Raw genomic sequence first — 27,003 nt, forward strand, 5'->3', positions numbered from 1 at the left:
ACATAATTCTGTAATTAAATCAATCTTCAAGCACGGCTGATACCAGCTTGGCAAATATTGTAACCATTTTGTACGTATTAGTTTATAGACATATGAGAAGTGATTGGATAGCATATTATAAGTATCTACAGATACCATATAAGGATAATGACATATTAATGTAAGGTTGGTAGTACTTATAAGCTCCAGTTTATAAAATGTTTAAAAAAAAATTCCAAGCACTTTCAAAAACCTGTCAACTATGGCTTAAAATGTCATTTTATAACGTAATTAAATTGAAGCAAATCGTAGCTACAGGATTTTATTCTTGAAGGCGTTACAATTAAATGAAACTTCGTGTGCAGACTTGTGGTTTGTTTATATTTGAAATCACGTTCAAATTCTGTATAATAAATATATGAGTTATTCTTAATCAAGCTACATAACTTATCAGTCTTACGATCGTTTTTGTTGAAAATTATTCAACTTCCAATGTGCTTTTGTTAATCTTCTTCTCAATATTTTATTCAATTTAAACCGAGCACGAAATGCTTGTTAGCATTCATTTATGAAATATTGCACCATTTGATTTTAATATATTTAATAATTCTTGGTCGAGGTAAAATTGTCCAATGCTTCCTAATCTGCTTTGTCGCGATATTGCTTGCCCAAGCCTTCGTAAAGCTCTAAGTGAGCTTTGCTGTAGGTAAGTCTGCAAAGGATGTAGTTTATGAAAAGCCCAACGATTATTTGTTTTTAACTTTTTTTCTTGCTTTATAAGGTTGCACTTTAATTTCATTATGTCAGTAGACTAATTCATCTATTTATATGCTAATAATTAAAATATATTTCATATAAGTAATACAGGCAGCAAAGAATTTACGTTTCGAAATTTTTTATTCGAAATTAAATTTTAAAACCTTGTTAAAATACGCATATACTCCGCTTTGAAAGGCGTGAGCATTTACTGTACTGTACATATATATTTTTATATATATATTTTTTAAAACGTATATTTTAAGATATAAATATATAAATATCTATTATGTTCTCTTTGCAAAGGTTCTGTGTGTTTGGATGCATGTTCTTTAAAGAGCATTGCTCGAAACTTTAATGTGAAAAACAGAAATGATAAAAAATAATACAAGTTCCAAATACTAACCAACTGCTATGTGAGTTGTAAATGCATACAAAACTAAACGCTGGCCTAATTTAAGTATTTATAATAACTAACTATAGCATATAGTATATGCTATACAAGTCATGCATTCTGTTCTGGAAATTGAGCACATATTGTATTGGAAATGGTATTTGATTAGGTTGTTTTCTTTACACTGTTAGCTTCGACACGCAAATGCCGAAATGCCAGGCATTTAGATGCATGCGAGCATTTTGTTAACAACAAAGGTTAGCCAACTGGTATATAATTTACTATTAACTTTAAATTATAAAATAAAAGCCAAGTTAGATGAGGTGGCTTGTGTTTATAAGCATATCCGTTTATATTTGTGTACGTGTGTCAATAGGGCGAAATTACGGTCTTGCTGTCTCGTCATCGATTAAGAGATCTTGATTATTAACGCCGTTTGTTCACGCGCTCTATATACTTAGTTTTGTTGAGCGCACGATTTCCAGCATTGGGATCCATCATCCGTTTCCAATCGGTCTGCCCAACAACAAAGCCAATTGCACGCATCTTTTTCTGTGCACGCTTCTCCTCAATGTCCGCCCAGCGCACCTAAAACATTTGTAATAATTTAACAAAACTTCGTATAGTATAGTTGGATTGTATGTACTTACGCGTTTCTTGCCATCAGCACTGCCAGTGGGCGGTTCCCATTCATCCAATTGCAAGTAGTCGGCCATGCTTGCGGTCTTGCGCTTTTGCATTAACCGCTTTGTGCCATCGAGACGTGCTGAAAGAATAATTTAACCGATATTAGGCATGAGTGGGCAATGGCTGCTTTTAACTTGACGGCACTTACCCAGATTTTCCTCCGTGGTATCATTTTCCCACTTGCTTTTCAGAAAGCCGCACTATACACAACCAACACACATGTCAAAAAAAATTTGTACAATAAATGAATATTGAGATTTGTATCAGCAAATGTAATACACAAATAGGCACAGCACACAGACAGCACAGGCCCCAAAAGAAGAAGATTATGCCCACAATGGTGCAAACTAAACCATTATATTGGTGAATGGTCTGAGACTTACATCGTTGGCCGCATCGGCGCTGTTGCTGTCCTCATCCTCGGGGTCGTTAGCGGCAACGGTGGCAGCCTCCTCAGCGGCAGCGGACTCCTCACCATTGGCATTATCATCCTGAAATGAATAAGCCGCAATAAATCAACAGGGGTTTGTTTGACTAGCCTTTCTTTTGCCATTTACTTAGGTACTTAATTCATATTATTTGCAATTCAAGTAATTCGATCAAATTTGAATCGATTGATATATTGGTAGAACGCAATGCTAATTGTATTATTAATCAGATGTACAGTTTGATAAGTATGTTGCCGTGTATAAGCATATATTCAAGATATACAACTACATAAATTTTGAATGGACAACAGAATTTATGTACGTATTAATGCAATATATGCATATACTATACACACATATGCATATATATATTGTTGAGATATAAATACATGTATATAGGAGTAGCACATACAATGCATTCGCAAATAAAGTTAAGTAATTGAGAGATGCTTAGATTAGAGAGTTGTCATGGACAGTTGCTTAAGTATGGCATTGCCAACTAAATTATACTCGTGCTTAGAAACTACAGCTGTTCGAATATATAATTAAACTATATAATTATAAAGTATATATAAACTATGCAGTGTGCGCAGCCTCGCACCGTCAGTGTCATACACACTGTCAGCCCCAATGCCACACTCACACACACGCACACCCATTCAAAAACAAACACACACTCAAAATCACTGTAGGCCAGCCAAATGGACTGTGCCTAGGCAGTGAAATGCCTTAAGCGCATTTGTGCCTGGAGTTGTGGCCGTGAGTCGTGGTTGGGCCATGGGCTGCATTAAAGCATAGTTACCGTTGCCATATTCTCAACATCTTCCATTTCAACGACATTCTCCAGCAGAGACGACACATCCAACTTAATGTAGTGCAATGGCGTTGTACACCAATTGTCTAGAACAGCACGTATGTCTTCTTCGCTCCGTTGATGACTGTTACGGCCCAAGCACGTCTCCACATCACAGTGCATGTCAACTATGTACGGCTGTCGAAAGAAATAATGGGTTCAATCAGCATCAAAATGAGCGAGACAGCATGATAGAGTGGGTGTGAGAAGAGGCGTATATATGAGAGATAGAGAAAGGCCTGCGTACCACAAAATTTGAGTCTTTGGCATGACAGTAGAATTCGTTGAGTGTACGCAGAGAGTTGTTGTTGCAGTCGACAATTATAAAATCGTAAAGATTATCGCTTAGCGTCTTCTTATACGATTTAATCAAATATTGCATATAAGTATCTTCCATAGCATCATCATACTCATAGAGTAGCTCCTTTTTCGGTATCTACAATTATAAATGTATATGTTTTTTAAGAGAAGCATTTATATTTATATTTATATTCATCTGATGGGCCACGCTCACCTTTTTGCCAGACTTTGGACACTTCTCCTCATAGTCATTCTCAACTATGAAATAATCATCGACGCTGAGTATGCGGGGACTGGCACCGCCCATTTCCACCTCCTTATCTTTGATTAAACGTGCCACATAGGACTTGCCGCAGCCTGGCGGTCCGCGTAATATTATACAAATGCGCTTAGGGCGAGATAGGCGACCCGGCGGTAGTAGCACCTCGTCAATGGATATTGTATTGCGGTTTTCATTAGTCGGTACGCTCATCTCCAGGTGAAGCGCATCTGCCTGCTCGGCTATCTGTTGATTAGCCGCAGCAGTTGAGGGAAACAGAGCGGCTGGCGGATCGCCCAGCATGCGACGCTGCGGATTGGCCGGAAAGGCTTTGCGTGGCTGCTCCTGCTGATGATGTTGCTGTTGTTGCATTGGATTTAGCTGCTTGTTGAACTTTGGAGGCGGCGGTGGTGATTCCGATTGCGATGCATCCGCCAAATTACTGTATATTTATGGATTCTGATTAGCAAACAGGATATATAATGACATCAATGAAACCTACTCCTCGCCATCGGATATGTCTTCGAGATCATCTGATTTACCAGCTGCCCGCTGATGGTCATTCAACTAATTGGATATATGGTGGATACATATGTTTATCTATTAGGCCAAGTTGCAGGACGGTTAGCAATCTACTTACCTCGTCGCCGGGCAGCATTAATGACTGCTGATTTTGTGGCAGCTGTTGCGACTGCTGTTCCTGCAACAGGCGCTGCCGATTCTTATTCTTCTTTTTGTTTTTCTTCCTGTTGTTAGAACTATTATTGGGATTGCGATTCATGGGTCCCGCGCCTGGTCCACAGGTTAACGATGCACTACGCGATGCATGTCCATAGTCAAATGTAACACCAGGTCTAAACTCCGGCAGAGGTGCAGGGCCCGGGCCTGGTCCACCGGCCATACCCATACGATTGGAAGCGCTATCAGCCGACTTGTGTCCATAGTCAATAACCTTGGCGGCGGTGTTGCTACTGTTCTGATAGTCAAACACTTGGACTGGACGATAGATGGGCTCGTTGGGACGGATATTGCCGATGTGCTCCGCGCTGCAACGTTGCGTGACGCAGTGGCGAGTTTGTTTTTTTGGTATCAATTGTTTAACATTTTTATCAATTATTTTGTTATTGTTTTATTTTTGTTTTGTTTTTGTTTTTGTTTTTTTTTTTTTTTTTTTTTTGGTTTTTGCATACATATTTTTTGTTGCGATTTTGTTGTTTATTTGTTGTATTTTAATTGGTTTATGTATTTAATATTAAACCAGAAAGAAACACTTAAACTTTTACATATATATTGCTATGTTCATGGGGCAAGCAATTTTGGCTACAAGCTATTTACATAACAGGTCAAGGTACTTGGGTCGAATGACAAATTGGGAGTACATAAAACTTGTTCACTTAGCACTGTATACAGAAGAAGCATGCTGCAAATTAACGGGGTGTGGCGGGGCGGGACGGGGCCCGGTGACCCTGGATCAAGGCCATGGACTGTGTCCAGGGCATAGGAGATTCTGGACAAGTGCAAAAATGTTCATGTTTTTCTTTTTGTGGGTAATTCATATAACGGATATCATCGGCATACCGAAGTGAACATATCCTTTAGAATGAATGGTACACGATCATAGCAACAACAAAATCATATTATATTTAGAAGGAAGTCAAAGTCTTCAGCAACACCGAAGCTTGCACAGCTTCTTATTTGTTTCTGTTCTATGAATTGACTCTCATAAGACATATTCCACGGCTACAAAATATCTACTACTTATAAGAATTTCAAGTTCCAAACACAGAAAACGAGATAATCTTAAGCAATTTTAATTTTTTATATAATATAACAAAGATAGATAAACAGACAGGCTCTCGGAGTTTTATTAATATGCACAGACAAGCAGACTAGGTTTTTATTTGATCAATTTAATTCTTTAAACAGACAAACTTATCCTCGTGTTCCTGACTCTATCCTGGCAAAAGGTTTTATTACAATTCCTTGCAAGCAACTCTTTAAAAGAAACAGCTCAGAACCCATTCATTTCCTTTTTTGCTCTGCAGATCGGACCACATTATCATATGGCTGACATTATAGTTGATATCCTCACACACAGATTGACCAAAGACGGACAACTCTATTTTAAGGCTGCAATGGCAACGATAGGTCAAATGTTAGGCTTAACAAACATGGACACCTGCGGTGACTAAGATTACATTGGATCGCATGACGCTTTATGGCTTTGGGGATATTTGTTCTTCGGCAATCCGAAGATAACTCTTGGTATGCCGAAATATTTTTTCAATTACACCCAAGTGTTACTGTGCATAAATTAAGAGAAAATAGCTTTATCAATTAAAAGTTGATATATGTATATGTATATATATATATATATATATATATATATCAATATATATACATGTATGTCAAGTAAATATAAAAGAAGTCCAATTTTGTTTACTCTCCAAATATAAGTGTATGTATAAAGCTTACATGACTAAGACAACACTTTCGGTTATTTCTTAAGTTCTCAACATATGAATTTATCAAATTTGTGTAAATATATATATATATATATATATATATATATATATATATATATATTTATATATATATAGGGGGCTTGGACATTAAAAATTTCAGATATCAAAAAGCATTTAGAATCATGGTGAGGGCACATCTTTTGGGGCAACAGGGCAAATATACTTTTATGATGGGGTGTGTCACATTATAGAATAAACTCATAAGTCGGAACTAAATACCAATATGCTCACTTGCTATTAAACATTCTCTCTACGCACCAGGAGTTTCCAACTAGCGGACGAACTTTCCTAAATGGGATATCGGACTGTACAAAACACAATTGGAAATTGCAGACAACTTCTAAAGCTAACTTAAGTTGGTTGCCAGGAATAAAACAACAGCAAAACTGGCGTGTGTATATGTATGTATGAATGTAAATCCCTTTAGATAATTAAATATTGAAATGCACGCAAGCATTTTATTTGATACTTAAAATCCATTTATTCATCATCGTATTCCATGTATTTTGGTTTTTTTTTTTTTGTCTCCGTGTAGATGTGCAAAGTTATATGAATATATAATTGTTATTATTATAATTATTATTATTATAATGATTTATGATATTACATTATATTTTGCAAGACCCAAGCTTCGATTCTGTTGCGTCGACGATTTTCTAAACTTAAAACATGAAGATGGAAACTCTCACATATTCCCCATACAAAATATATAACAAAAATCATTTCAATTTAATGCAACTAAATTCGTTGTTTTTACATTGAAAACAAAACAGAGCATATATGAAAAATTCAATTTTGATCAAATTTAAGCTAAATTCTCAGAACTTAATAATTATTTAAGAACATTTATGATATACATATGCAGAGATATTGACGTTAAGTTTGAGAATAAACTTGAGAGATTTATTGAAGGCCCACTTGACGTATGCATGTTTCTGTGTGTGTATGTGTTTGTGTGTGTATATATTTGCGTGTGTGTGTATGTTTGTGTGCTTGTATGTTTGTTTGTGTCTGTGTATCCTCTGTTGCCTTGTCGCAGGATCTAGTTATATAAATGGGTTCAGATTGGATTTGAGAAGGGCACGTATCTAAACGGTGCACTTTTCTACTCCAATTAGCTCGACCTGGGTCCGCGCTGCTGCTGCCCGTGTCTATAGCTCCTGTTCGAGGGGTCACCCCCACCGCGGAAGGATCGGCCGCTAAACAGGCAGTTTGCAATTTAAACAAATATATATCATTTGCGTTTTACGTGTTTTTTTTTTTTACATGTTTTGATATTGTTTTTTTTTTTTTTTTTTTTTTTTTTTGTTTAGAAAGAATTTTGTAGCAGTCATTCAATTGATGCGCCATTGGGAATGAATCAAGGGACATCGGAGCAATGCCAGTTGATATTTATATCATTTTAAGTTTAATTTTTTTTGTTGTATTTCGTGATTTGAATTTGTATGTTATTTTTATATATTTTGGGGTGCATAAAAGTAGAAGAGAAAAAGAGAAAACGGGTATGGAATCGAAATTCCAGCATTAACGACGAGATCAACAAAATGCCTGCACATGTAAACTACAAACATAGAAACGTATACGAGCACAGTTAGGGGTTTAAATATCGGGTCGGTCTAGTTGTGATTGAAGCGATATATCTCAATTACTTGTTTTGTTTAGCTCATTCGAGAATCGGGTGAATTGAGATTTTTCATTAGCATTCAAAATGTTTATTATTTATACTAATTAGTCCAGAAGTTATGTCGCATATTTTACACAATTCGTATCAAGGATTTTGGGGAAGATAAAATGACTTAGATTTGCAGTTTCCAATTTAGGGATTTTAATAACAAAAGGTAGAAACATTCGGAAGGTAAGCAAAATATTTGACAAAGACTTTCATAGTATTTAAAATTCGTTTAAACAAAGTAAAATCGTGCTTGATATTAAATATGACAAACGTTTTCATGGGGCAACAAACATCAAGCCGGAAAACTCGGCTAGTTTGTATACCAAAATACGGCTCAAATTTGTATTTCTTTTCAAGGGAAACAAACTTTCCTTCTTATATATCAAATTTTCATTTTAAACGGATATCCAGTAAGAGTTTAAACTAAGCTTCGTTGCGTGAAATGCCTTATATAAAATCACAACTTAATGTTTTCCTCAGGCTTATGACAATTTCGATTGTGTATACAAAATTCTGACAAATTTATTAGATTTTACCCACAAACATATGAATGCACATATATCTATATATATTTCAGTTCAGTTGAGATTCGACACGGATAAGTTTGACTTTTAAAAGCGGACATTAGCAAGAGCATAGACTTCTATTTTGATTTTACGAGCTAACGTGTAAGAGGTTTGTGTTTTCCTTAGCTATAGAAAAAGTTTTGAAATTCTAAGAATTTATGAGAACAGCCTCCCGCTCCTTTATACACAATATATGCAATATATCATCTATTAGGATCGTTGAGACACGTATTTCATTTCCTTCATTTTTTTAAGTTATATGTATTTAAACTTGAGTTTGAAGCCATTTGAACGTTCTCCATTCAACATTGGAACTCAATTGGATTCTCCGTATTTATATTCTTAAATGTCTGCCAACCACTCGAAAATGTAACCCATACAACCTTGTTACGCCCCTGAAGTATTAAAACTATAAAATACAAATGAGTTTGAAGTCGAGATCGGATAAAAAGCAAAACAATCTCTAGATCCCGTCTTGTTTACTTGGAAACATGCAGCTCCTTGGCTCAAACGGTTCGATAACTAATCGGACAGCTCTATATATATATATATATATATATATATTCATATACTATCTACTCGTATCACTTATGAACTCAAAATAAATAGATATCATACATTATATTATAATCATACATTCGAAGATTTGATTGGGTTATGCAGGACCCGCTCGAGGCGTAAGTCGAGTTCACCCGTATGCCCATTGTTCTATTGTATTGTCTGATAGTATCAGACGTGTGATACTAGATATAATAATAACAAGTAGTTTTTGGGTCGATTCTTAAGCTTAACTCTTATATTAGGCTGCCAGGTTGAAGGTTTGTTGCAAAAGGAATAATCAAACCACGACTTGAATGCTGAAACGCATCAAAGGAAATAAGTTCCCACGTTAAGCTCCTAACTAAATCAAAAACCACAACAAGTCAGAGCGGGGATTGCAATTGACAGCTTTACTTTCACTCGGGTAGTAGTTCACGGACAACCTGATTGGTTTATGTTTTGTTTGATTCTCATTTGTTTTTCTTGTTATACAGACGGAAACTTAAGCTGGCAGGGGTTCTCCCTGTTGGTCGTTATTTGATCAAATCCATTTAATTTTATATAGACACAAATAAAAAGAGCAAATGGAAAGAGAGAGAAAGAAAGAGAGAGAGAGAGAGGGAAAGAGAGAGAGACAGGGAGAGAGACATACGATTAAGCAAGGTTTATGACACATACCCATCAGTCCATGGCTTATTGTTGTCGTTGTTTCCAGCGTTGCCGAAGTTGTTTCTCTGCTGTCCAAAGTTTTTGTGTCCTTTGCCACGCGATCCAAAGACGCGACCATCATCAAAGCTGGGTGCAGGCGGTCCACCATTGCGTCTGAACGGATTATCGTTAAAAGAGTTGTTGTTGGGGCCATTGAAATTCATATTATTGGGACCCGGACCGGGTCTAAAGTTGCGATCGTTTGGATTATTGGGCCCTGGACCAAAGTTGCGCTCATTTGAATGATTGGGTCCTGGGCCAAAGTTCCGATCAAAGGGTACAGGTGAATTCGGTCCACCAGGTCCGCCGAATGGCCCGGGACCGCCGAAGTTTGGTCCTGGTCCAGGTCCATTCGGGCCGCAGAAATTTGGTCGAAATGGACCGGAGCCGGGACCATTGCCACGGAAATTGGGTCCGAAATTTGGTCCACGATCGTTAAAGTTTGGTCCTGGTCCCTTGAAATTGGCATTGTTGGGTCCAGGGGGGCCAAAATTACGTCCGAACGGTCCATTGGGTCCTGGGCCGCCGCCAAATGGGCCCGGACTCCGGCCTGGCCCCAAGCCCTGACGTCCATAATTGGGACCACCAAAATTGGGTCCATTTGGCGGACCATTTGGTCCGCCTGGGCCACTAAAATCAATAAAATTTGGTCCCATAACCTGGCCACCACCAGGTCCGAATGGTGGACCGATGGGCCCGTTCGGGCCAAAGCCATGTGGAGGTCTTTGATCGGGTCCAAATTCGCCGCGAATGCCACCATCATTGTTGGCTGGACCAGGACCTGAGCCGGGACCAAAGCTACCAGCAGCGCCATCGTCCGACATGTTAACGAAGTCTGAATCCTGGGGACCACCTTTCTGGTGATTCTTCTTGCGCTGCCACTCGGCAAAGGACAGGGCACGGCCGTCATTGCCCTCATTGCCACCGTCATTGCTGTTGCTGCTGCTTTTACTGATGTTGTTGACATGCTCAGAGCGTTCATTGGACTTCTGTTCCTGGTCTTGCTGCTGTTCCCGTTCACGACCCTGCGCCTGGGCCAAAGCCTGTGACAAGTTGTTCATAAACTCTGGATCTTTGAGCGCGTTGGTCACATTATCTGGCAGTGCTTCGCTGACAGCCGCCAGCTTATTTTCCGACTCGCTACCGCCGCGTTCTAGTGGCTTATCAACGACCACATCGAACAGCGATGGTATCTTCTTGTTATTATCCACGCCCTTCCCTGACTGGGATGCTTCGGGCGGGGCAGCAGCTGTTCCGTCGGCAACCAAATCGAGACCTGGTATGCCATCACTCTTTTTAAATATGTTCTTCATGGGCGTATCGACCGCAGACTCTGTCTCCGTGTCCTTCTGTTCTTCGTCAACATCATCGTCATCATCATCCAGGGATATTATCAATATCTTCTCCTGCTTGCTCTGTTTGGCAGGGTTCGATGGGCTTGCCACAACATCGGTTTTACGCTTGCCGAGTGCACTGCTTGCAATTGGAGTCGTATCCTGCGTCGGCTTCTGTGAAAATTTACTCTGGCTGGCCGCCGGTTGTTGCAAATTTGGTTCTTGATTTGGTTTTGGTAACGATTGTTGAAGCTGTGCTGGAGTCTTTGGGGGCATTTGATGCTCCTTGCTAGGGAATGGCCCTGGTTGCTGCTGCTTTAAGTCCTCTGTTTGTGTTTCTCGTTCTGGTTCTGGCGAATAGTAATGAGAATCATCTTGATCTGAGCCGTGCGGCGATTCTTCTTGTTTCTTTATTTCGCGTATTCTTTCTGGTTCTGGTGAATAGTAATGAGAATCATCTTGATCTGGGCCGTGAGACGGCTCTTGTTGCTTCTTTATTTCGGGGCCTTGGTTCTCTTTCACGTTCTCCTCATCAGAATAGCCTTCACCCTCCTCATAGTCACCATAGCGAGCGCCGCCAGTCTGTTGTTGCTGATAAAATTGTGGTGATGGTTGTTGTCGATTTGTTTGTGGGCCTTGTTGCTGCCGCTGCGGCTGCGGCTGCGGCTGCGGCTGCTGTGGTTGTTGTTGTTGCTGTGGATTCTGTATTTGGCGTCTTCGTCGCATTTGCTCACGACGCTCGGCAATGCGGCGACGCTGCTTCTCAAACTCCTCCTCATAGCGTCGATACTCATCGCGATCCGGATGATTGGCATTGGCGCGCTTCCAATCTTCGAATTGTTTCTCCCACTGATTGAACAGTTGATCAAAGCTGGCCTCGTCCAAGTCAGGTGCACGCTGCTGCTGCTGCTGTTGCGATTGGTTCTGCTTACCCTGTTGTTGCGGGTTAAAGTTAGGCTGATTTGGGCGATTGTAGCCGGAGTCGTTGAAGTTATTGTTATTACTCGGCGGAGGGCCAAAGTTACCTCCGCCTTGATGCGACCGATTCGGTTCCCAGCGGCCGCTGCGCCGACTGTTGTTATTGTTGTTGTTGCCATAGTTACCAGGACCAAAATTATCATTTGATCCTTGGCCAGGGCCATTATTGCCAAAGTTTCCGCCGTAATTGCCACTCGGTCCACCAAAGTTGCCCGAATTACAAGGTCCCGGACCCGATCCCGGTCCTGGGGCATCATTATCATAACTACCCGAACCCGGGCCCATTACAGAGTTCGGGCCACCGCGAGACGCGCCAGCATTATCGCCGCCATAGGGGCCTGGCTGTGCAGGGTTAAATGGATTGCTGCGATTCATGCTGTTATTGCCAGGGGGCGTGTTTTGCCAGTTACGTCGGTTGGCAAATTGATTGGGCTTATTGGCGCCTTGATTAGCATTGCTGTTGTTGCTGCCATTCCCGGAGTCATTGCCCTGCCAGCGATTGTTGCGCCCTGGTCCCTGTTGTTGCTGTCCCACATCTGGCGGTGGCCCATCCCAGCGAGGCCGCTGATCCGTTTCATTTATGTTGCCTCTATCAGTGCCCTTGTTCGGTGGTCCTTTTGACCATGGAGCATCCACTTGATTGGCCGACGATGACGACGGCGGCGGCTGTTGCATAAACGAAGGTGGCGGTTGCTGTAAATTTGGGAACATGCTCGAGTCACCAGGATTGGGCGTCTGATTATAGCCAACGGGTGGCATTTGGTTGAATCTGCCCGGCGGTTGTTGGTGTTGCCATTGATTTAGAGGCGGTTGTTGCTGGTGATGCATCGGTTGCTGCTGCTGTTGTTGTGGATGTTGCTGGTAGACTTGCGGCGGCGGCGGTGGTGGCTGATTGTACATCTGGGGCTGTGCCATTATTTTACCAGGCATCTGAGTCTGCGAATGCGGTTGCATTTGTGGCGCCGCTGATTGCATCTGAGGCTGTGGAAAGTATGTCTGTGGTGGTGGTTGTGCCTGGTGCACTGGCATTTGTGCGCCCATTTGGGCTGGCGGATAAACGGGACCAATAGCAGGCACAACCGATGCAACTGGCGCTGTGACAGGGCCCACATTGGGTACTACAGGCGCTGCGACAGGCGCAGGCGCCACAGTTGGCACAGTGTTAGCAGCTGCCGCGGCGGCCATTTCCCGCTTGTACTGTTGCCATGCATAAAATCATTTTATTAGTAATTGGAAAGGTTAACAACGGGCACAACTAACCTGTTCTCCATACTGTGCATGCCACTTGGCGTACTCCTGTTGGTAGGTCTGCCACTGCTGCCAGTGCTGCTGCAATGCGTACTGCTGTTCCGGCGTCATCGCCGCGTACTGAGCGGCCGTGTATTGTTCATACGGATTGGTAGCAGATTGGCCAGCCCCAGCGCCCATGTAAGTGCCGGTAGCACCTGCAGCCGTAACAGCAGCCGAAACAGCGGCTGCAGCTGGTGTATTATCAACTGGCGGTGGCGGCGGTGGCGCATCAGGCAGTGGAGGCGGCACTGCCGGTTGAGGTGGCGGTGCAGCCATTGGAGCAGCTGGCACCACAGCTGGCACCGCAGCGACTGGCCATTGATTCCACATTGGCGATAGTTTAAAATGTACGTTCTATATTGCAATTCTCTGATGGTCACACGCGAATAGTATTTGTTGTAAATTGTAATGGCAGTCTGATTGTTAACTTACTTACTTTTAAGGTTGCTTTGGCGCGGTTTTATATAATTTGTGCGGTCTGGAACATTGACAAGAAAACCAAAACCGAACATAAAGAAAAGAGAACGCACTTACTTCGCCATTTTTGGCTTGAAAACTAGAGATGAACTTTGAGAGGGATGTTGATATCGTATCGCTGATACAATACTGCTTGTTTATGCCTATCGGTGCAATTGAATGCGATAACAGTAAGAGATGGACTAGCATCAGAGAATTAGAATAGGTTACGCGCCACACACATTGTCGATAGATTTGAAGTAATTGTCCTCTATATATTTTTTAAAATCACAATAACTGCAGTACAATTGTTCATTGTATAAAGCTCATAGCCTGTCATGCCTTACCCAACTAAAACAATTAGTATAAATATTTTAGTATTCATCATTATTACATTTTGATATGTTTATTGATATTTATGACGTACATGGTTTACCAAAGTGAAACGATATGTGTATCCACTGAACTACTACCTTGTAGTTTGAATAGTACATGTCCCCAACACGTGCACTAATAAAAATTGTTTTTTAATCTTAGTCCGTGCCTACAAATATACATGAACGAGTCAAAATGAGTATAAGTAGCAGCAAAATCAAATATCTTGTTGCAGATACAACAGCGTTTATTAATGCAGTGCCACTGAATGTAAGTGCATGCATTTTACACATATTTTTTTTTTTATTTATTTTTATGTTTGATTGCTTATAGGAATATGCGGACAATGTGCTAACCGTGCCTGAGGTGGTTGCTGAGGTGCGCAATAAACGCCAAATACGCCGACTTTGTGTGCTGCCATTTGATCTGCAGGTGCGAGAGCCGCGCCCAGAAAGTGTAAAACACTGCGTGGAGTTTGCCAAGAAGACTGGCGACTATGCGAGCTTATCTGGCATTGATTTAAAGGTGATTTCGCTCACGTATGAACTGGAGGCGGACACACTGGGCACCGAGCATCTGCGCACCGAACCAGTCGTCTCGCAGGTAATTGCCTCCAAGGAGCAGCCAGAGGAGATGCAGGATGTTAATAACAAGCGTCTGGTAGGCTGGTACATGCCCGAGGGCAACGAAGACGATGAGGAAGCAGAAGAAGATGAGGAGGACGATGCCAATGAGGCAGGCGACGATAGTGAACAGCAGCTGGAAAAAAGCAGTGCTCATGTGGACCATATTAAGGAAGCCATTGAAGCGCAGCTGCAGGGCAAACAGATACCGAGTCCTGATAGCAAACAGACAAGCAACAATGACGAGAACGAGGACGAGGAGGACGATCTGACACAGGAGGAGCTGGATAAGCTATTTGAGAAACTGAAATGTGCGCCATCCGCAGACGAGGAACGGGCAACTTGCGATCTTTTAGTGGCGGAGCCAAAAGAGGAAGACGATGAGGAGCAGCCAGGCTGCAATAATAACGACGCCGCCGACAACGAAGACGACGACGTTGGCGACGATGGCTGGATAACGCATTCAAACATCAAGAAGGCCAAAAAAGCGCTTGAGGGCAAAGTGGAAACAGATATTGTGCCGCCAGTGGCGTGCATGACCACAGATTATGCGCTACAAAATGTGCTGAAACAGCTGAATCTTCAACTGGCCGCGCTCAATGGACGCATTATCAAGCAGCTGCGCACCTACATATTGCGCTGTTACGCCTGCTTCAAAACGACGAGCATCATGACCAAGGTGTTCTGTCCGAACTGTGGCAACAAGACGCTGAAACGCGTGGCCGTCAGTCTGGACGAGAATGGCAAACAGGTGATACACATAAACACAAGACGTCCCCTTTCGTCCAAGTATAAGAACCAAAGTCTGCCACGCTTCCATGGCGGCAAGCATTCGCGCAATCCCATTCTGTTTGAGGATCAGCCCATGCCGCGCCAGATGCCGTCACGCGTGGCCAAAACAAAGACAAATGCCCTGGACGATGATTATATTGCTGGCTTCTCACCGTTTGTGATGCGTGACGTTGACTCAAAATCAGCAATGCTGCGCTCCAAGGGCAACCTAAAGGAGTGGGCGCGCAATAACAACTTCGAGGAAGATCGCAGACGCAAGAATTACAACCGCTTGTATAAATAGTACGGAATGTTATACTACATGTGTATATGCCACAAACATATATGTTATAATAAATAAATAATAAAATCTAAAAATAAAATATTTCAAAATTAAATTTCATTAAATGGAGTCTAGGAAGCTAGCTAGCTATAAGAATACCAGGCTTACATGCCGGGTAACCGGGTATAAACATACTGTAACAGCAGGAATCTATGCCAAGTTGCATTAGCCAATCTTCAAAACAGAACCAGTTTGTATGGAAACCGACAAACATATTGTTCAGGAATACATTTTCATATACTCTACGGGCGTGCTCAGCGATATCTCTTTAAAGCAATGCAGAATATAAAACCCTCTGTACATACAGGCTGATTCGATGCACGGTTTCCACTCCACAGAGCCATTAAAAACAGTGTGTGTGAGAGAGAGAGAGTGAGCAAGAGAGACAGCGAATGTTAGGAAAAATATGAATTTGCGATCAATTTGGTACAGTACTTTAGATTTGTAACAAGTTCATTATGTTTTTGTTTTTTTTTAATTTACATGGCCTTTAATTTGAATGGATCAGATGCGTTTAGAAAATATTTACAGCTCGAGGCACAACTCGTTACCCGGATAGGCAGGCAGATTCAGCTCGTACTTGCGCTGCAGAGCTGGCGGCACAAAGCGTCCGCCTAAAAAGTGATGCTTGCCTTTAAAGTGTTTAGCACACAGCTTGGGCGCCGTCAGTGAGATGAGCAGCGTTGGCTCTAGGTCGCAATCGTTCAGCTTGCCCTGCTCCACATCCCAGCCACTGGGTATGTCCACACTATAGAAATTCAATGAAGTAGTTTAGTAGGCATATAATTGAATGGTTAATACGCTGCATTCGCACCTGGCTATGGGCAGCTTTGTCTGCTGCAGCAGCTCCACCACCGACACAAAGTCGGCGCGCACCGGCGGCTTAAAGCTAAAGCCGAATAGTGCATCCACAATTAAATCATAACTATCGGCAGCTTCCTCCACGCGTGGACATTCGGTTATGCTGCAAATCTCCATGCGCTGGCACTGATGTGCCAGATTCTCGTAAAGCGGCTTTGGCGTTGGCTTTGGATAATATATGGCGGGTGTGTAGCCCATTAATGCCAGGTGGCGAGCACAGACCAGGCCGTCGCCACCATTATTGCCTGGTCCGCAGCAGACAAGTACACGGGCAAAGTCCTTCGCCGGAAAGCATTTGGCCACGGCGTGAGCACAGCTGAGACCGGCTAGTTCCATTAGCTGATCCACACTGAACTTGTACTCATTGAAGAGCTCCAGGTCCACGTTAATGGCCTCACTTTGATTTAAATATTTCAGCATGCTGCTGTCCTTGTTGTTGCTGCAATAACAAAATTCGTTGCGTTGTGTTTGTTGTGTTATTTGTTTTGATTTTGCGATGTTTGCCGAAATGAGATGAAATCGCGTTCGCAGTGAGGAGCCAATTGCCAAGCGGCCCAGCTTGACAAGTTGCAGTTGAATGGGCCAAAAAGCCATATGCATTATCACTGCAAATGACTTTTGGAAATTGAGTATTAAGTTCAAAAAAATGGGCAACATAAATTAAAGATTTTTCTTTACGTTTTGCCTTTTGTTTGTAAATTTTATATTCGTATCCTATCAGTTGAAGCAAATGGATATTTCAACATTTACTTGTGTCTGGTCACACTGGAGTAGACCGCCATTTTTTGAACATGCGCTAGCCAGCACCTACTTTGTAAGTAGAATTTCACTGCACAGTTTGCGACTTTTCGCTCAGTTCAAATAATTTCAACAAAATTCATAGTAGAATAGACTTCAAAGATATTTAGGCGCCGCCTCTTGCCGGCAATATGGCCTGGTTTCGTAGAGATGGGGGCAGCCGTCTTAATAAAAGCGTACAAAAAGCAACCGAAAACCGTGTCATCGAGTCGCAGGAACAGCCAGCGGCTCCGGGTAATCTATGTCGTCTGTTCAACAAAATTGCGCATATTATATGAACACAATTTGTATATCCACAGAGCAACAGGAAAGCAAAGAACAACTAAGCAATGAATTGGAAACTGAGCAAGCATCACAAACTCGACTGACCAGGGAAACTGGGACCTTTAGTTCAAGATTTCAGGGACTGATTGCACCGGTGTTTAGCTGTTTTAAGGATGATGAGTAAGTATGAATGAGTGACTTCCTGTAGACAAGCAACTATATTTGTATATATATAAATATGTATATATATATATATATATATATATGAATATGTGTGTATGTGCTTAGTCGTCGCTCGCTGGACGTACGTCCGATCAATCGTTACGCGGAGTGGCTACAGAGTCAAATGATATCCGGAGTTCTAATCAATGGCGTCGTCGGCGAAGGGCCAATGATGCGTGTGCGCGAGCGCAAGGCGAACTGCGAGTATTGGCAGCGTGCCGCCGTTCGCCACAATCTGATGATTATGGTGCAAGTTGGCGGGGCGCCGTTACCCGACGTCCTCTCGCTGGCCGCGCACGCCGAGGAGATACGCGTTAGCGGCGTTGTCACATTGCCAGAGTTGTTCTATCGGCCGCGCAATGTGGATCAATTGGTGGGCTATTGCCAGCATGTGGCGACCCGATGCCGCACTAGGCCATTCTTTTATTATCACATGCCTTCGATGACGGGCGTGGACCGTAAGTTGAAGTGTTGAAGTCCCATATTATCAATGCAATCAATACAGCTGCCGCTTGCAGTGGACATGGTTGAATTCTGCGCCAAGGCTGAGCGCAGCATATCCAATTTTATGGGCTTGTACTATGCCAGCGCTGATCTGGAAATGGGTCAGCGGTGCCTTCGCTTCGGGCGTGTCGTTATGCTGGCCTCCACGGCGCTACTAGCCAGCGGGCTAATGTCCGGCTTTAATTGCAGCAGTCTGGTCGTTGTCAATATCCGACCCGATCTTGTGCACAAGATCTGTGAAGCCTTCGATGACAACGAATTACAGCTGGCCAGGGACTATCAAAGGGAGCTGAATCAGCTTATTGAGATACACACACACGACAGCCACATGGAGAACTGGGTGGTTTCAATGAAGAACTGGTTTAACAAGGAGTCTACCTCCCGACAAATCGGAAGCTTCAACGCAGGCCCTGCACGGATTGTCTTTTAGCCAGCGCCAAATTTGACCAAACTGTTCAGTAATTCTTATAATGTATCAAAACTGTCGCATAATCTCTATAATGTATATAAAACTGTTTATGCTGACTGACTGACGGACGGACTGATTGATTAACTGACCCACCGACTGATTGCTGATCAACACCGGGATGCTGCATTTTTCAACATTTTTTTTTTCAATCAACTATACGGAATTTTACTAAGAGAAGCAAAGTTAGAAACAATTTACACAACGGCTTCGTTTACAATAACTACTTTAAATAAATGGCATTACTTGATTGATTCACATATATAAAAACGGTAGCTATACTTTAAGAGGAAGTGCTATCCAAAGCAAAAACTTGCAAAGAAAGTAAAATTTAGTTTTGTTCTTTTACTTTCATACGAACAAGAGGGGTATGAAATTAAATTTAGCATTTATATGTTATCTCTTTTACTTTTAGTTTTCTCTTTTGGCACTGGTAATGGAATATATTGAATGAGAAAACAATGAGTTTATTAACTAACAAAATATAATAACATTAGTTTGTTTTGCTAACTCTATGTCGGTCGATATGCTCGATATGATATACATATAATAGTTGTATAGATAGAAAGGTAAAAATAATTTTTGGAATACATATAACAATTGGAATAAATACAAGTATATAAATTTGCATTTGCAAATATATAGTTATACATCAAGAATAACTGACCAACCATAGTTAGCCAGGTTGAATTAAAAAGTGTCAATGTGCAAGCGCTCGTGTCGCAGCTGAGAGGCATGAGTACCGAATCGCTTCTGGCAGTGACCGCACTGGAATCGCCGCTGCCCCTCGTGAACGACCCGGACATGCCGGCTAATGGCGCTTTTGTGTCGGAACAGCTGCGGGCATTGCTTGCACTTGAACTTCTCCCAGTCGGGATTGTGGATACGTAGATGGGTGAGTAGTTCGGTGCGTGTTACCTTCGCGACGCCACAGTGCTCGCAAATATGCGGTCTCTCCTGTGCATGTCGCTTCAAATGCTCGCCAAGCGCATTTTTGGTGCTATATCTGCGATTGCACTGCTCGCAGATCAGCTCCACTTCCTCGCTGGGCGTTGTGGTGGCGGCTGCAGCAGCCGGGTGCACATTACGCATATGCGAACGCAGCTGTTCGTAGCGTGTGAATGATTTGTCACAGTTGCGGCACAGGAACGGTTTCGGATGGCCCTCGTGCACGCTACGTATGTGTGCCTCCAGATAAGGTAGCTTGTACACCTGCTTGCCACACTGCTGGCAGGCGAGCAGCTTGCGTTTGGTGGCCGCCGCAGCTGCAGCTGCAGCGTCTGTCTCTGCGCAGCTCATGACGGTCTCATCATCATTTGTCGAGTCCAGGCTCTGATTATTAGCGTCTACGGCTGCGTCTGCATCAACGGCAGCGTCTGCTCCAGCGTCTTTGTCTAGCTCGTAATCGTATACTTGTTCACGTTGCGCCTCGTCATCTGTGGGCTCAGCTTTCACGAACGACAACTGCAAAAATGCTAGCTCAGCCCTAAAACAAGCTGACTCAACTGTAAAGAATTGTATATACCAACCGAGTGATCAGCATTTTCAGCAGGATTAGCATCTGTGACCGGACGTTCCGGCTGGTCGACAGTCAGGGATATGGTCAGGCGCATCAACATCTCGTTGCTTTGCTCGGCGACGCAGCAGAGCTGCTGGAAATACTCCACGGCATTGTAGCACAATGCGCAAATGTTCTGAGGAAAGGTCTCCGGTTGCTGAAATACGTCAATAGCAAAAAACTGATTCAACATTTTCGCCAAATGGGGTAGCGCCTTCGAGTTGTAACTGGCTTTGTTGCGCTGAGCGTGAGGGCTGTCGGCATTGGCATTTTGCTGTTGTTGCTCGTTAATCTGGCGCAAGTGGCGCAGGCAAATGCGACAAAGCTGGGAAATATTTGCAAAAGTTAACATAATAACACAAAACCAATTTAATCGTGTTGCGCACGAAACGCACAGCCGTTTGGAATTTAGAGAGCGTAACAATGTGACCGTTTTATTGACCATGTAAAATACGGCGACTTTGTCCATTTACATATTCAAATATGATAAGTGAAAACAATAACAATAACAAAATGGTCAAAAACGTACCTAAAATTAAAAATCCGTTAAGCATACAGATTGGATACTCCGCAAATGAGTTTTAATTGTTGTTAACGCATTTAACATGTTGCGCTTCGGCTTATCGATATCGATTCAACTATAATCGAATAATCGAAGCTGCTAAATTATGCTGGCAAAATAATTGCCCGACCGCCTGTTTTTAGCTGCTTCCCGTTTTCGGTCACACTTGCCGTTTGTCTTGCGTTTTCAGTGTCTCAAATTAACAAAGTTTTAGCAAAACTTTTTGATTAGTTCTTTAGTTTGTACTAAAGTATAGCCATACTTCCAACAATAATCTGATATCGACAATATGGCACTTAACCCACAATACGAGGATATCGGCAAGGGTTTCGTTCAGCAATATTATAGCATATTCGACGACCCGGCGAACCGCGCTAATGTGGTTAACTTCTACAGCGTGAGTAGCGTCCCTCATTTGGACGACCAAGTTCCCTAGCCATCCCCATCCCCACCGCCACTTTCAGATACTAAATTTAAACCGCATACACACATTTCTGTATTAACCAGGATATGTAAAAACAAAGGCTTATTTACCGTGGCTGGCCACACGGGTGACGCGCTATGCGCCCTTGACAATTTGCCTCAAACATACATTTTTGCCTGGAGCTGCAGCGACAAAAAGAGCGCGCAAACAGATTTTTGTTATTTTCGGCGCTCAATCAATGCAGTTTAGATTAAAGCTAAATAATAAATATATCTGCATAAATGTGGCTTTCTCGAAATTTCGTATAAAAAGTATGACACACACACACACACATGCACACACACATTCTCATATATGCCAACATACATATGCACGCATATAGTCATATTTGTATATACATACATGCATAGACATGAATCGAATGTGTGTTTATGTATTAGTATACACGCACGCAGTAAACGAATATTTTTTTAATTTGTTTCCCATTCATTTTGCACAGGCAACAGAGTCCTTTATGACCTTTGAAGGCCATCAGATACAAGGAGCGCCAAAGATACTTGAGAAAGTGCAGGTAAGTGCTGACATTAAGATTAAAAATCGAAAAAGGTGTAACCAACATATTGTCATTCCACAGAGTCTGAGTTTCCAAAAGATCACGCGCGTAATCACCACAGTTGACTCGCAGCCCACGTTCGATGGCGGCGTCTTGATCAATGTGCTGGGACGTCTACAGGTGAGAATCATAAGCGAGCAATGCGTTCGCCAACTACATAGATGGTTAGGCATATGTATATGATTATATGAATCGATATATATATATATATGTATGTTTCGTGTATCGTATATCTCGTGTATTGATGCAGACCGATGATGATCAGCCGCATGCGTATATTCAGACCTTTGTGCTCAAGCCTGTGGGCGTTAGCTTCTTTGTGCAGCACGATATCTTTAGGCTTGCGCTGCACGATGTGTAGCCAAGCAGATCGACAGTAAACAACAACAACTACTACAACAACAACAACAACAAGAACAACAACCGAAACACACTCAGCGAGCGATCCTGGCCAGGCAAAGTAAACAGCATTTTGTTGCATCTAATCGTAACAACAACAAACAAACCAACAACATTGACTTACTAAATGAGATTAATACTTTTGTATAATTGTTCTATTGAACCATGCTAACAAACACTACATGCACACCCGACTTCAATATATGTACATAAATACATACATGCATACACACACCTGCTGCAGCAGGCCCTCTGTTCCCCCGGCTCCAGCTCATTGCGATCATCGTGTCTTCTTTCTACTCTACACTCTGCGCATGGGTTGCCTTTGCAGTCAGGTTATTGTTAAAGTCTTAATGCAACTTAACATATGTCAATTAGTGCATGGTTTTTACGACACCGCAACAAAAACCAAGCTTCTAATTTTGTTTGTTTGTTTTGGAATAATAACATTTCTATTACCTTTGCAGTCAAGTTGGTAAATTAAAGTCCGCTGCAGTCTTAGTTTAAGTAATACCAGCTAATTGAGCTTCTTCCCTACGTGCATGTTTTCTGAATATATGATATGATATGCAACAAATATGCTTCAGACTGGGAATCACTCGGCTACTTGTTTTAGTTCGATCTTTATTTGCAAATTATTTTTGATCCAAAATATGTTTTTAAAAATTACTTATTTATTTATGAAAAACATGAAAATTTAGGCCAACTATGATGATGTTATCCCCCTAATAGGAGACATCAATCCCATAGCTTGTTCTAGTATTCCCTCTTTGGAATACTGTTTTTATATATTTCAAAAATGTTTATTGTTTGAATTGTATTTAAGATTAGCTAGAAATTGAGGCAACATACATATATATATATATATATGTATTAAATGAAATGGTCTGCAAGGGTATGCCCAGCTTCGGTGCGCCGAAGAGCGAGTTTCTTCTGGATTATTGGTGCATTACTGACACTCTATACTCCTTTTTATGCTCCTCTTCTTTTAATGCTATACCTTAACTTTATATTTGCACGCGTTTAAACAAACATTTTGCAAACATATGATATTACAATGTTCGATTTTGAAGGCATATCGTATTAATATAATTTATTTTCAAACGTTTTTCAGTGCGATGACGATCCGCCACACGCTTTCTCTCAGGTGTTTGTGCTGAAAGCCAATGCCGGTACCTATTTTGTTGCTCATGATATTTTCCGCCTTAACATACACAATTCTGCCTAAGAAAGCCACAACAACAGCCAACAGCAACCAGCAGCAACAACATCCAAAGATGCAGCCCTAGATCAACACAACAACTACGACGACAACTTAAAAAGACGGTGTTGCATATTTTCTCACGTCAATCAAGCATAAAAATCATACAAAAAAAAAAAAACACAATAAAAATTTAAATCTAACTACTTTAAACATGTAAAAGCGCGTTCGAGCTAAGTATTTTTGATGCTTTCCGTGTCAGCGGCCAATTGCCGCATGTGTATGCATGTATGGCTGTGTGTGTGTATGGGCGGGCCTCAGCCTAATTATAATCAAATTAGATGCATGTTGTAGGCTTATATTTTTGTTTATTGACAAGAACAATTACAAAAAAAATGTCACATAAAATATGATTAATGCAAAGGACTAAAAACATAAATACAAAATGTCTACATGAGTGAGAGAGCAGAAAAAATATGCTAAAATAAACGCGTCTTTTTGATCGTTCATTTTTTTTTAAACTAAATTTTTACAAAATGTATGAATGGTATGCGTTGTGATTTCTCTAAATTTGGCAAGAAGTTTATCTGTTAAGTATAAATATGTATGTACGTATACGTTATTTATTTAGATTTAAATGCAAGGTCATTGGGCGAATATCGATAATATATGTAATATATATATATATTTATCGATAATTATATTACTTATCCCGAAATGTGAAGATAGCATCGAACCCAAACAACACACCATTCACAATAGATAGCGATGCCTTGATCAGCGCCAAATCCCGTGTGCGCGTACGAAACGAGAACTCCCAGGCCTCTATTATGAAGACGCCGCTGGCCACAAACAGGGCACAGCCGAGGACACTGAAGAAGATGTCTATGCGCTTGTGAATTGGTGCACGCATTAGAACGCCTTTTATGAAACAAAATTTATAAGCATCGCTCTCCATATATATATATATGTAAATATGCAAGTCGGATAGAGTTTGGCTGCTTACCTGCAAATACACCAATTACAACTATAATGTAGCCGGTGAATGTGCCCGTTGCCATGAATGACGTCATAATGTCGCGATCGTTGAAACTGTAGAAATGCAGCACAAGGCAGGCGATGGAAAAGGCCTAAGGATAAATCCAATTAGTATTGATCAAATCCGTAAGAGCTTATTATAAATACCCTACTTTTAAGTGGCTTTCTTTTTACATAGCTTTACATTTTCAGAAAGAAACAAATTACTTAAAGGTTATAACTTTTTGATGGTCGGAATATTTCGGTGAATCTTTAAGACTTTGTATACATTTGTGTTAATTGTGATATATCACAGTGGAAAATGCACTAGAAATTAAAAAGAAAAGAAAAAAAAAAAAAATAGAAGCAAGCTTTACCAATTCCAAAAATTTAACCACATTTAGGCGAGCTTTCCGTTCACCGTGAGACATTCTCAAAAACTAATTCGAATCACACGTTTTTAGTTGCTTGATATATCCTTCAGAGCCTTGGATTAGTTTGGAGGCTGTTCCGGCGACGACGCGTGTCCACGAGACCAATGTAGAACGATCACTGAGCTGGCATCGTGGCCCCAGCGAACATTATGTAAATTTGCACATTATGATTTATGTTTTGCAGTTGCAGTTGCAGCGACAACAAACAATGCTCGCATTGCAAAATGAGCGCGAAATTAATTAATTACACTCGAGAATCGGAGGAGGAAGGCTTTTCATTTTGAAGTGCATGCCGCCTGCCGTGTTCTTTAGCAAAATGTTGACAGAGCCAGAGACAGAACCGCACCACAAATTCAGACAATGATGAAAAACGGAGACGAAGTTGACAGATTACAGCGCACTTTACTTTAAGTAATGCTGAAAAATATTCGCAAACTGAATCCGAATCTGGCACTGAATATGAATCTGTGTGCTTCTCATTCCTTCACAATTTCATGCTGCATAATTGAAGGTCTCTTCTTAATGGAGCTGACCCGCCCACAACCCTTTGGGCACATCTCGGCTGTGTGCCAGATTTATAAAATAGTTTTCCTATCGAATCGCAACATGGAACTGCACGAGCAATAGTTTTTAATCTATTTAAGCTCTTATACGGATTATAAGCTGATACGTGTTGCTATATTATAGAAAATCTATAAAATTGGTGTATGCCTTCCTGTTACTAAGGTAGAGTGTGTTGCATCAGATCTAATAAATAAATATTGAGGGTGCTTGTAAGCTACGTGTTATGATTGCTATATGGGAGCTGGTATATAAATATATGCATATATTGTTGAATACCAGCCTCCATATATATAAATATATATATATATATATATGTATACATATGTGCATATCAATAAAATGCTCCATGCAAAAGTTTACCTTAGATACTTTGGACCTAGACACCAGACATAAATATAAATATATCTCTATGGCGAGCCTTCTCGACTAGCTTATTTATTTATTTTTGTTTTCGATATCAGGCATTTAAGAAATACATATAATTTTCATATTAAATTCAGACCTAACTAGATATGCACAGCTAATGCAAGTGCTGGGCCCTTTTTTATACTCATAATCGCTGCTACTGGGCTAAATTGAAAATGATTCGCTTTTTGTTTCTAATTCATGGTAATTACTGTAATTTGTTAGCTTTTGTATTTTCATTTAATCACCGCGATTTGTGCAGCCGTAAGACCTACACTCAACTTTAGATGGGTCTGCTCGATTGTGGCATTCACTTTAAATAGATCTCGAATATTTTCGAATATGCATACAAATCTGTAGATATTGGTATATGATATATATACATATATATGTTTGCGTGTTATATTTTAAAAACAACTAACTAAGCTTAAACTAGTACGTAATTAAATTCTAGCAGAGCTGTAGTCTCAAGTGCCCGACTAGTAGATACCGTGTTTTTTTCTTTCCGAATTAAATACATACTTGAATAAATCCGGTGTTGAAAGAACGATCCTTATTGAACATAAGGGTTTCAATTCGACAATTATAGGCGTATACATATATAGAAAGACTCAAGGCGGCAACTTGTGGCTAAATCGCGGGGAAAGAGAAGTTACGCATATTTGCACAGAGCTATAACAAGCCTTTAAGCCATTTTCAATGGGTACCTGGTATAAAACGGATAGTTAAATGTAAATGTAAATGTTAATGTAAAATTATTAACTTAGCATTTAATGTCGACATGTTGTTCGCCCTGTTAGAGAAATTGGACCCACACCAGGTTCGACAAAGCAATTACAGCGGAATAGTTAGAAGGGCAGGCAGCTTCAGCTTT

At 41.2% G+C, this 27,003-nt stretch overlaps 7 protein-coding genes across 14 annotated transcripts; 3 read left to right on the forward strand and 4 right to left on the reverse strand.

Annotated features, from left to right (window-relative positions):
• Positions 1-1,448: 1,448 nt before the first annotated feature.
• Positions 1,449-13,856, reverse strand: ZAP3. 4 transcript variants are annotated; one of them, XM_002055737.4, is made up of 12 exons: positions 13,706-13,856; positions 13,240-13,638; positions 9,638-13,176; positions 4,297-4,702; positions 4,159-4,223; positions 3,612-4,098; positions 3,345-3,533; positions 3,047-3,235; positions 2,200-2,307; positions 1,965-2,016; positions 1,780-1,895; positions 1,449-1,717 (listed from the first exon to the last, which is right to left on the reverse strand). In XM_002055737.4, exons 2-12 carry the CDS (start codon positions 13,597-13,599, stop codon positions 1,556-1,558), a joined length of 5,673 nt encoding a protein of 1,890 aa, XP_002055773.1. In that variant the 5' UTR covers positions 13,600-13,638; positions 13,706-13,856; the 3' UTR covers positions 1,449-1,555. The 4 variants fall into 4 exon arrangements, with proteins under 4 accessions (XP_002055773.1, XP_015026743.1, XP_015026744.1 ...); XM_015171257.3 differs by having other exon boundaries at positions 13,702-13,830; XM_015171258.3 differs by lacking the exons at positions 1,449-1,717; positions 3,047-3,235; positions 3,345-3,533; ... (1 more) ...; positions 4,159-4,223; positions 4,297-4,702.
• Positions 13,857-14,200: 344 nt separating this feature from the next.
• Positions 14,201-15,879, forward strand: LOC6632163 (RNA-binding protein NOB1). The gene is made up of 2 exons (XM_002055736.4): positions 14,201-14,370; positions 14,434-15,879. The coding sequence occupies exons 1-2, from the start codon at positions 14,296-14,298 to the stop codon at positions 15,796-15,798; spliced, it is 1,440 nt and encodes a 479-aa protein (XP_002055772.1). The 5' UTR covers positions 14,201-14,295; the 3' UTR covers positions 15,799-15,879.
• A 393-nt stretch (positions 15,880-16,272) lies between these two features.
• On the reverse strand, positions 16,273-17,399 carry Naxe (NAD(P)HX epimerase). Its single transcript, XM_002055735.4, has 2 exons — positions 16,652-17,399; positions 16,273-16,585 (listed from the first exon to the last, which is right to left on the reverse strand). Exons 1-2 carry the CDS (start codon positions 17,353-17,355, stop codon positions 16,363-16,365), a joined length of 927 nt encoding a protein of 308 aa, XP_002055771.2. The 5' UTR covers positions 17,356-17,399; the 3' UTR covers positions 16,273-16,362.
• A 139-nt stretch (positions 17,400-17,538) lies between these two features.
• On the forward strand, positions 17,539-19,217 carry LOC6632161 (N-acetylneuraminate lyase). Its single transcript, XM_002055734.4, has 4 exons — positions 17,539-17,730; positions 17,796-17,940; positions 18,049-18,440; positions 18,501-19,217. The coding sequence occupies exons 1-4, from the start codon at positions 17,628-17,630 to the stop codon at positions 18,914-18,916; spliced, it is 1,056 nt and encodes a 351-aa protein (XP_002055770.1). The 5' UTR covers positions 17,539-17,627; the 3' UTR covers positions 18,917-19,217.
• Positions 19,218-19,398: 181 nt separating this feature from the next.
• Positions 19,399-21,128, reverse strand: LOC6632160 (zinc finger protein OZF). 2 transcript variants are annotated; one of them, XM_015171255.3, is made up of 3 exons: positions 21,040-21,128; positions 20,482-20,835; positions 19,399-20,416 (listed from the first exon to the last, which is right to left on the reverse strand). In XM_015171255.3, exons 2-3 carry the CDS (start codon positions 20,701-20,703, stop codon positions 19,643-19,645), a joined length of 996 nt encoding a protein of 331 aa, XP_015026741.1. In that variant the 5' UTR covers positions 20,704-20,835; positions 21,040-21,128; the 3' UTR covers positions 19,399-19,642. The 2 variants fall into 2 exon arrangements, with proteins under 2 accessions (XP_015026741.1, XP_002055769.1); XM_002055733.4 differs by lacking the exon at positions 21,040-21,128 and having other exon boundaries at positions 20,482-20,945.
• An 87-nt stretch (positions 21,129-21,215) lies between these two features.
• On the forward strand, positions 21,216-23,931 carry Ntf-2 (nuclear transport factor-2). Of its 2 annotated transcripts, XM_015170826.3 has the most exons (5): positions 21,216-21,469; positions 21,996-22,067; positions 22,131-22,229; positions 22,360-22,569; positions 23,623-23,931. In XM_015170826.3, exons 1-4 carry the CDS (start codon positions 21,362-21,364, stop codon positions 22,468-22,470), a joined length of 390 nt encoding a protein of 129 aa, XP_015026312.1. In that variant the 5' UTR covers positions 21,216-21,361; the 3' UTR covers positions 22,471-22,569; positions 23,623-23,931. The 2 variants fall into 2 exon arrangements, with proteins under 2 accessions (XP_015026312.1, XP_002055768.1); XM_002055732.4 differs by lacking the exon at positions 22,360-22,569 and having other exon boundaries at positions 21,223-21,469.
• Positions 23,714-26,982, reverse strand: LOC6632158 (uncharacterized). Of its 3 annotated transcripts, XM_015171254.3 has the most exons (4): positions 26,893-26,982; positions 26,652-26,836; positions 24,716-24,839; positions 23,714-24,630 (listed from the first exon to the last, which is right to left on the reverse strand). In XM_015171254.3, the coding sequence occupies exons 2-4, from the start codon at positions 26,691-26,693 to the stop codon at positions 24,413-24,415; spliced, it is 384 nt and encodes a 127-aa protein (XP_015026740.1). In that variant the 5' UTR covers positions 26,694-26,836; positions 26,893-26,982; the 3' UTR covers positions 23,714-24,412. The 3 variants fall into 3 exon arrangements, with proteins under 3 accessions (XP_015026740.1, XP_032295604.1, XP_002055767.1); XM_032439713.2 differs by lacking the exons at positions 26,652-26,836; positions 26,893-26,982 and adding an exon at positions 26,085-26,618; XM_002055731.4 differs by lacking the exons at positions 26,652-26,836; positions 26,893-26,982 and adding an exon at positions 25,104-25,960.
• Positions 26,983-27,003: the final 21 nt, after the last annotated feature.

Source organism: Drosophila virilis, chromosome X, assembly GCF_030788295.1.
Source record: "Drosophila virilis strain 15010-1051.87 chromosome X, Dvir_AGI_RSII-ME, whole genome shotgun sequence".
NCBI lineage: Eukaryota > Metazoa > Arthropoda > Insecta > Diptera > Drosophilidae > Drosophila > Drosophila virilis.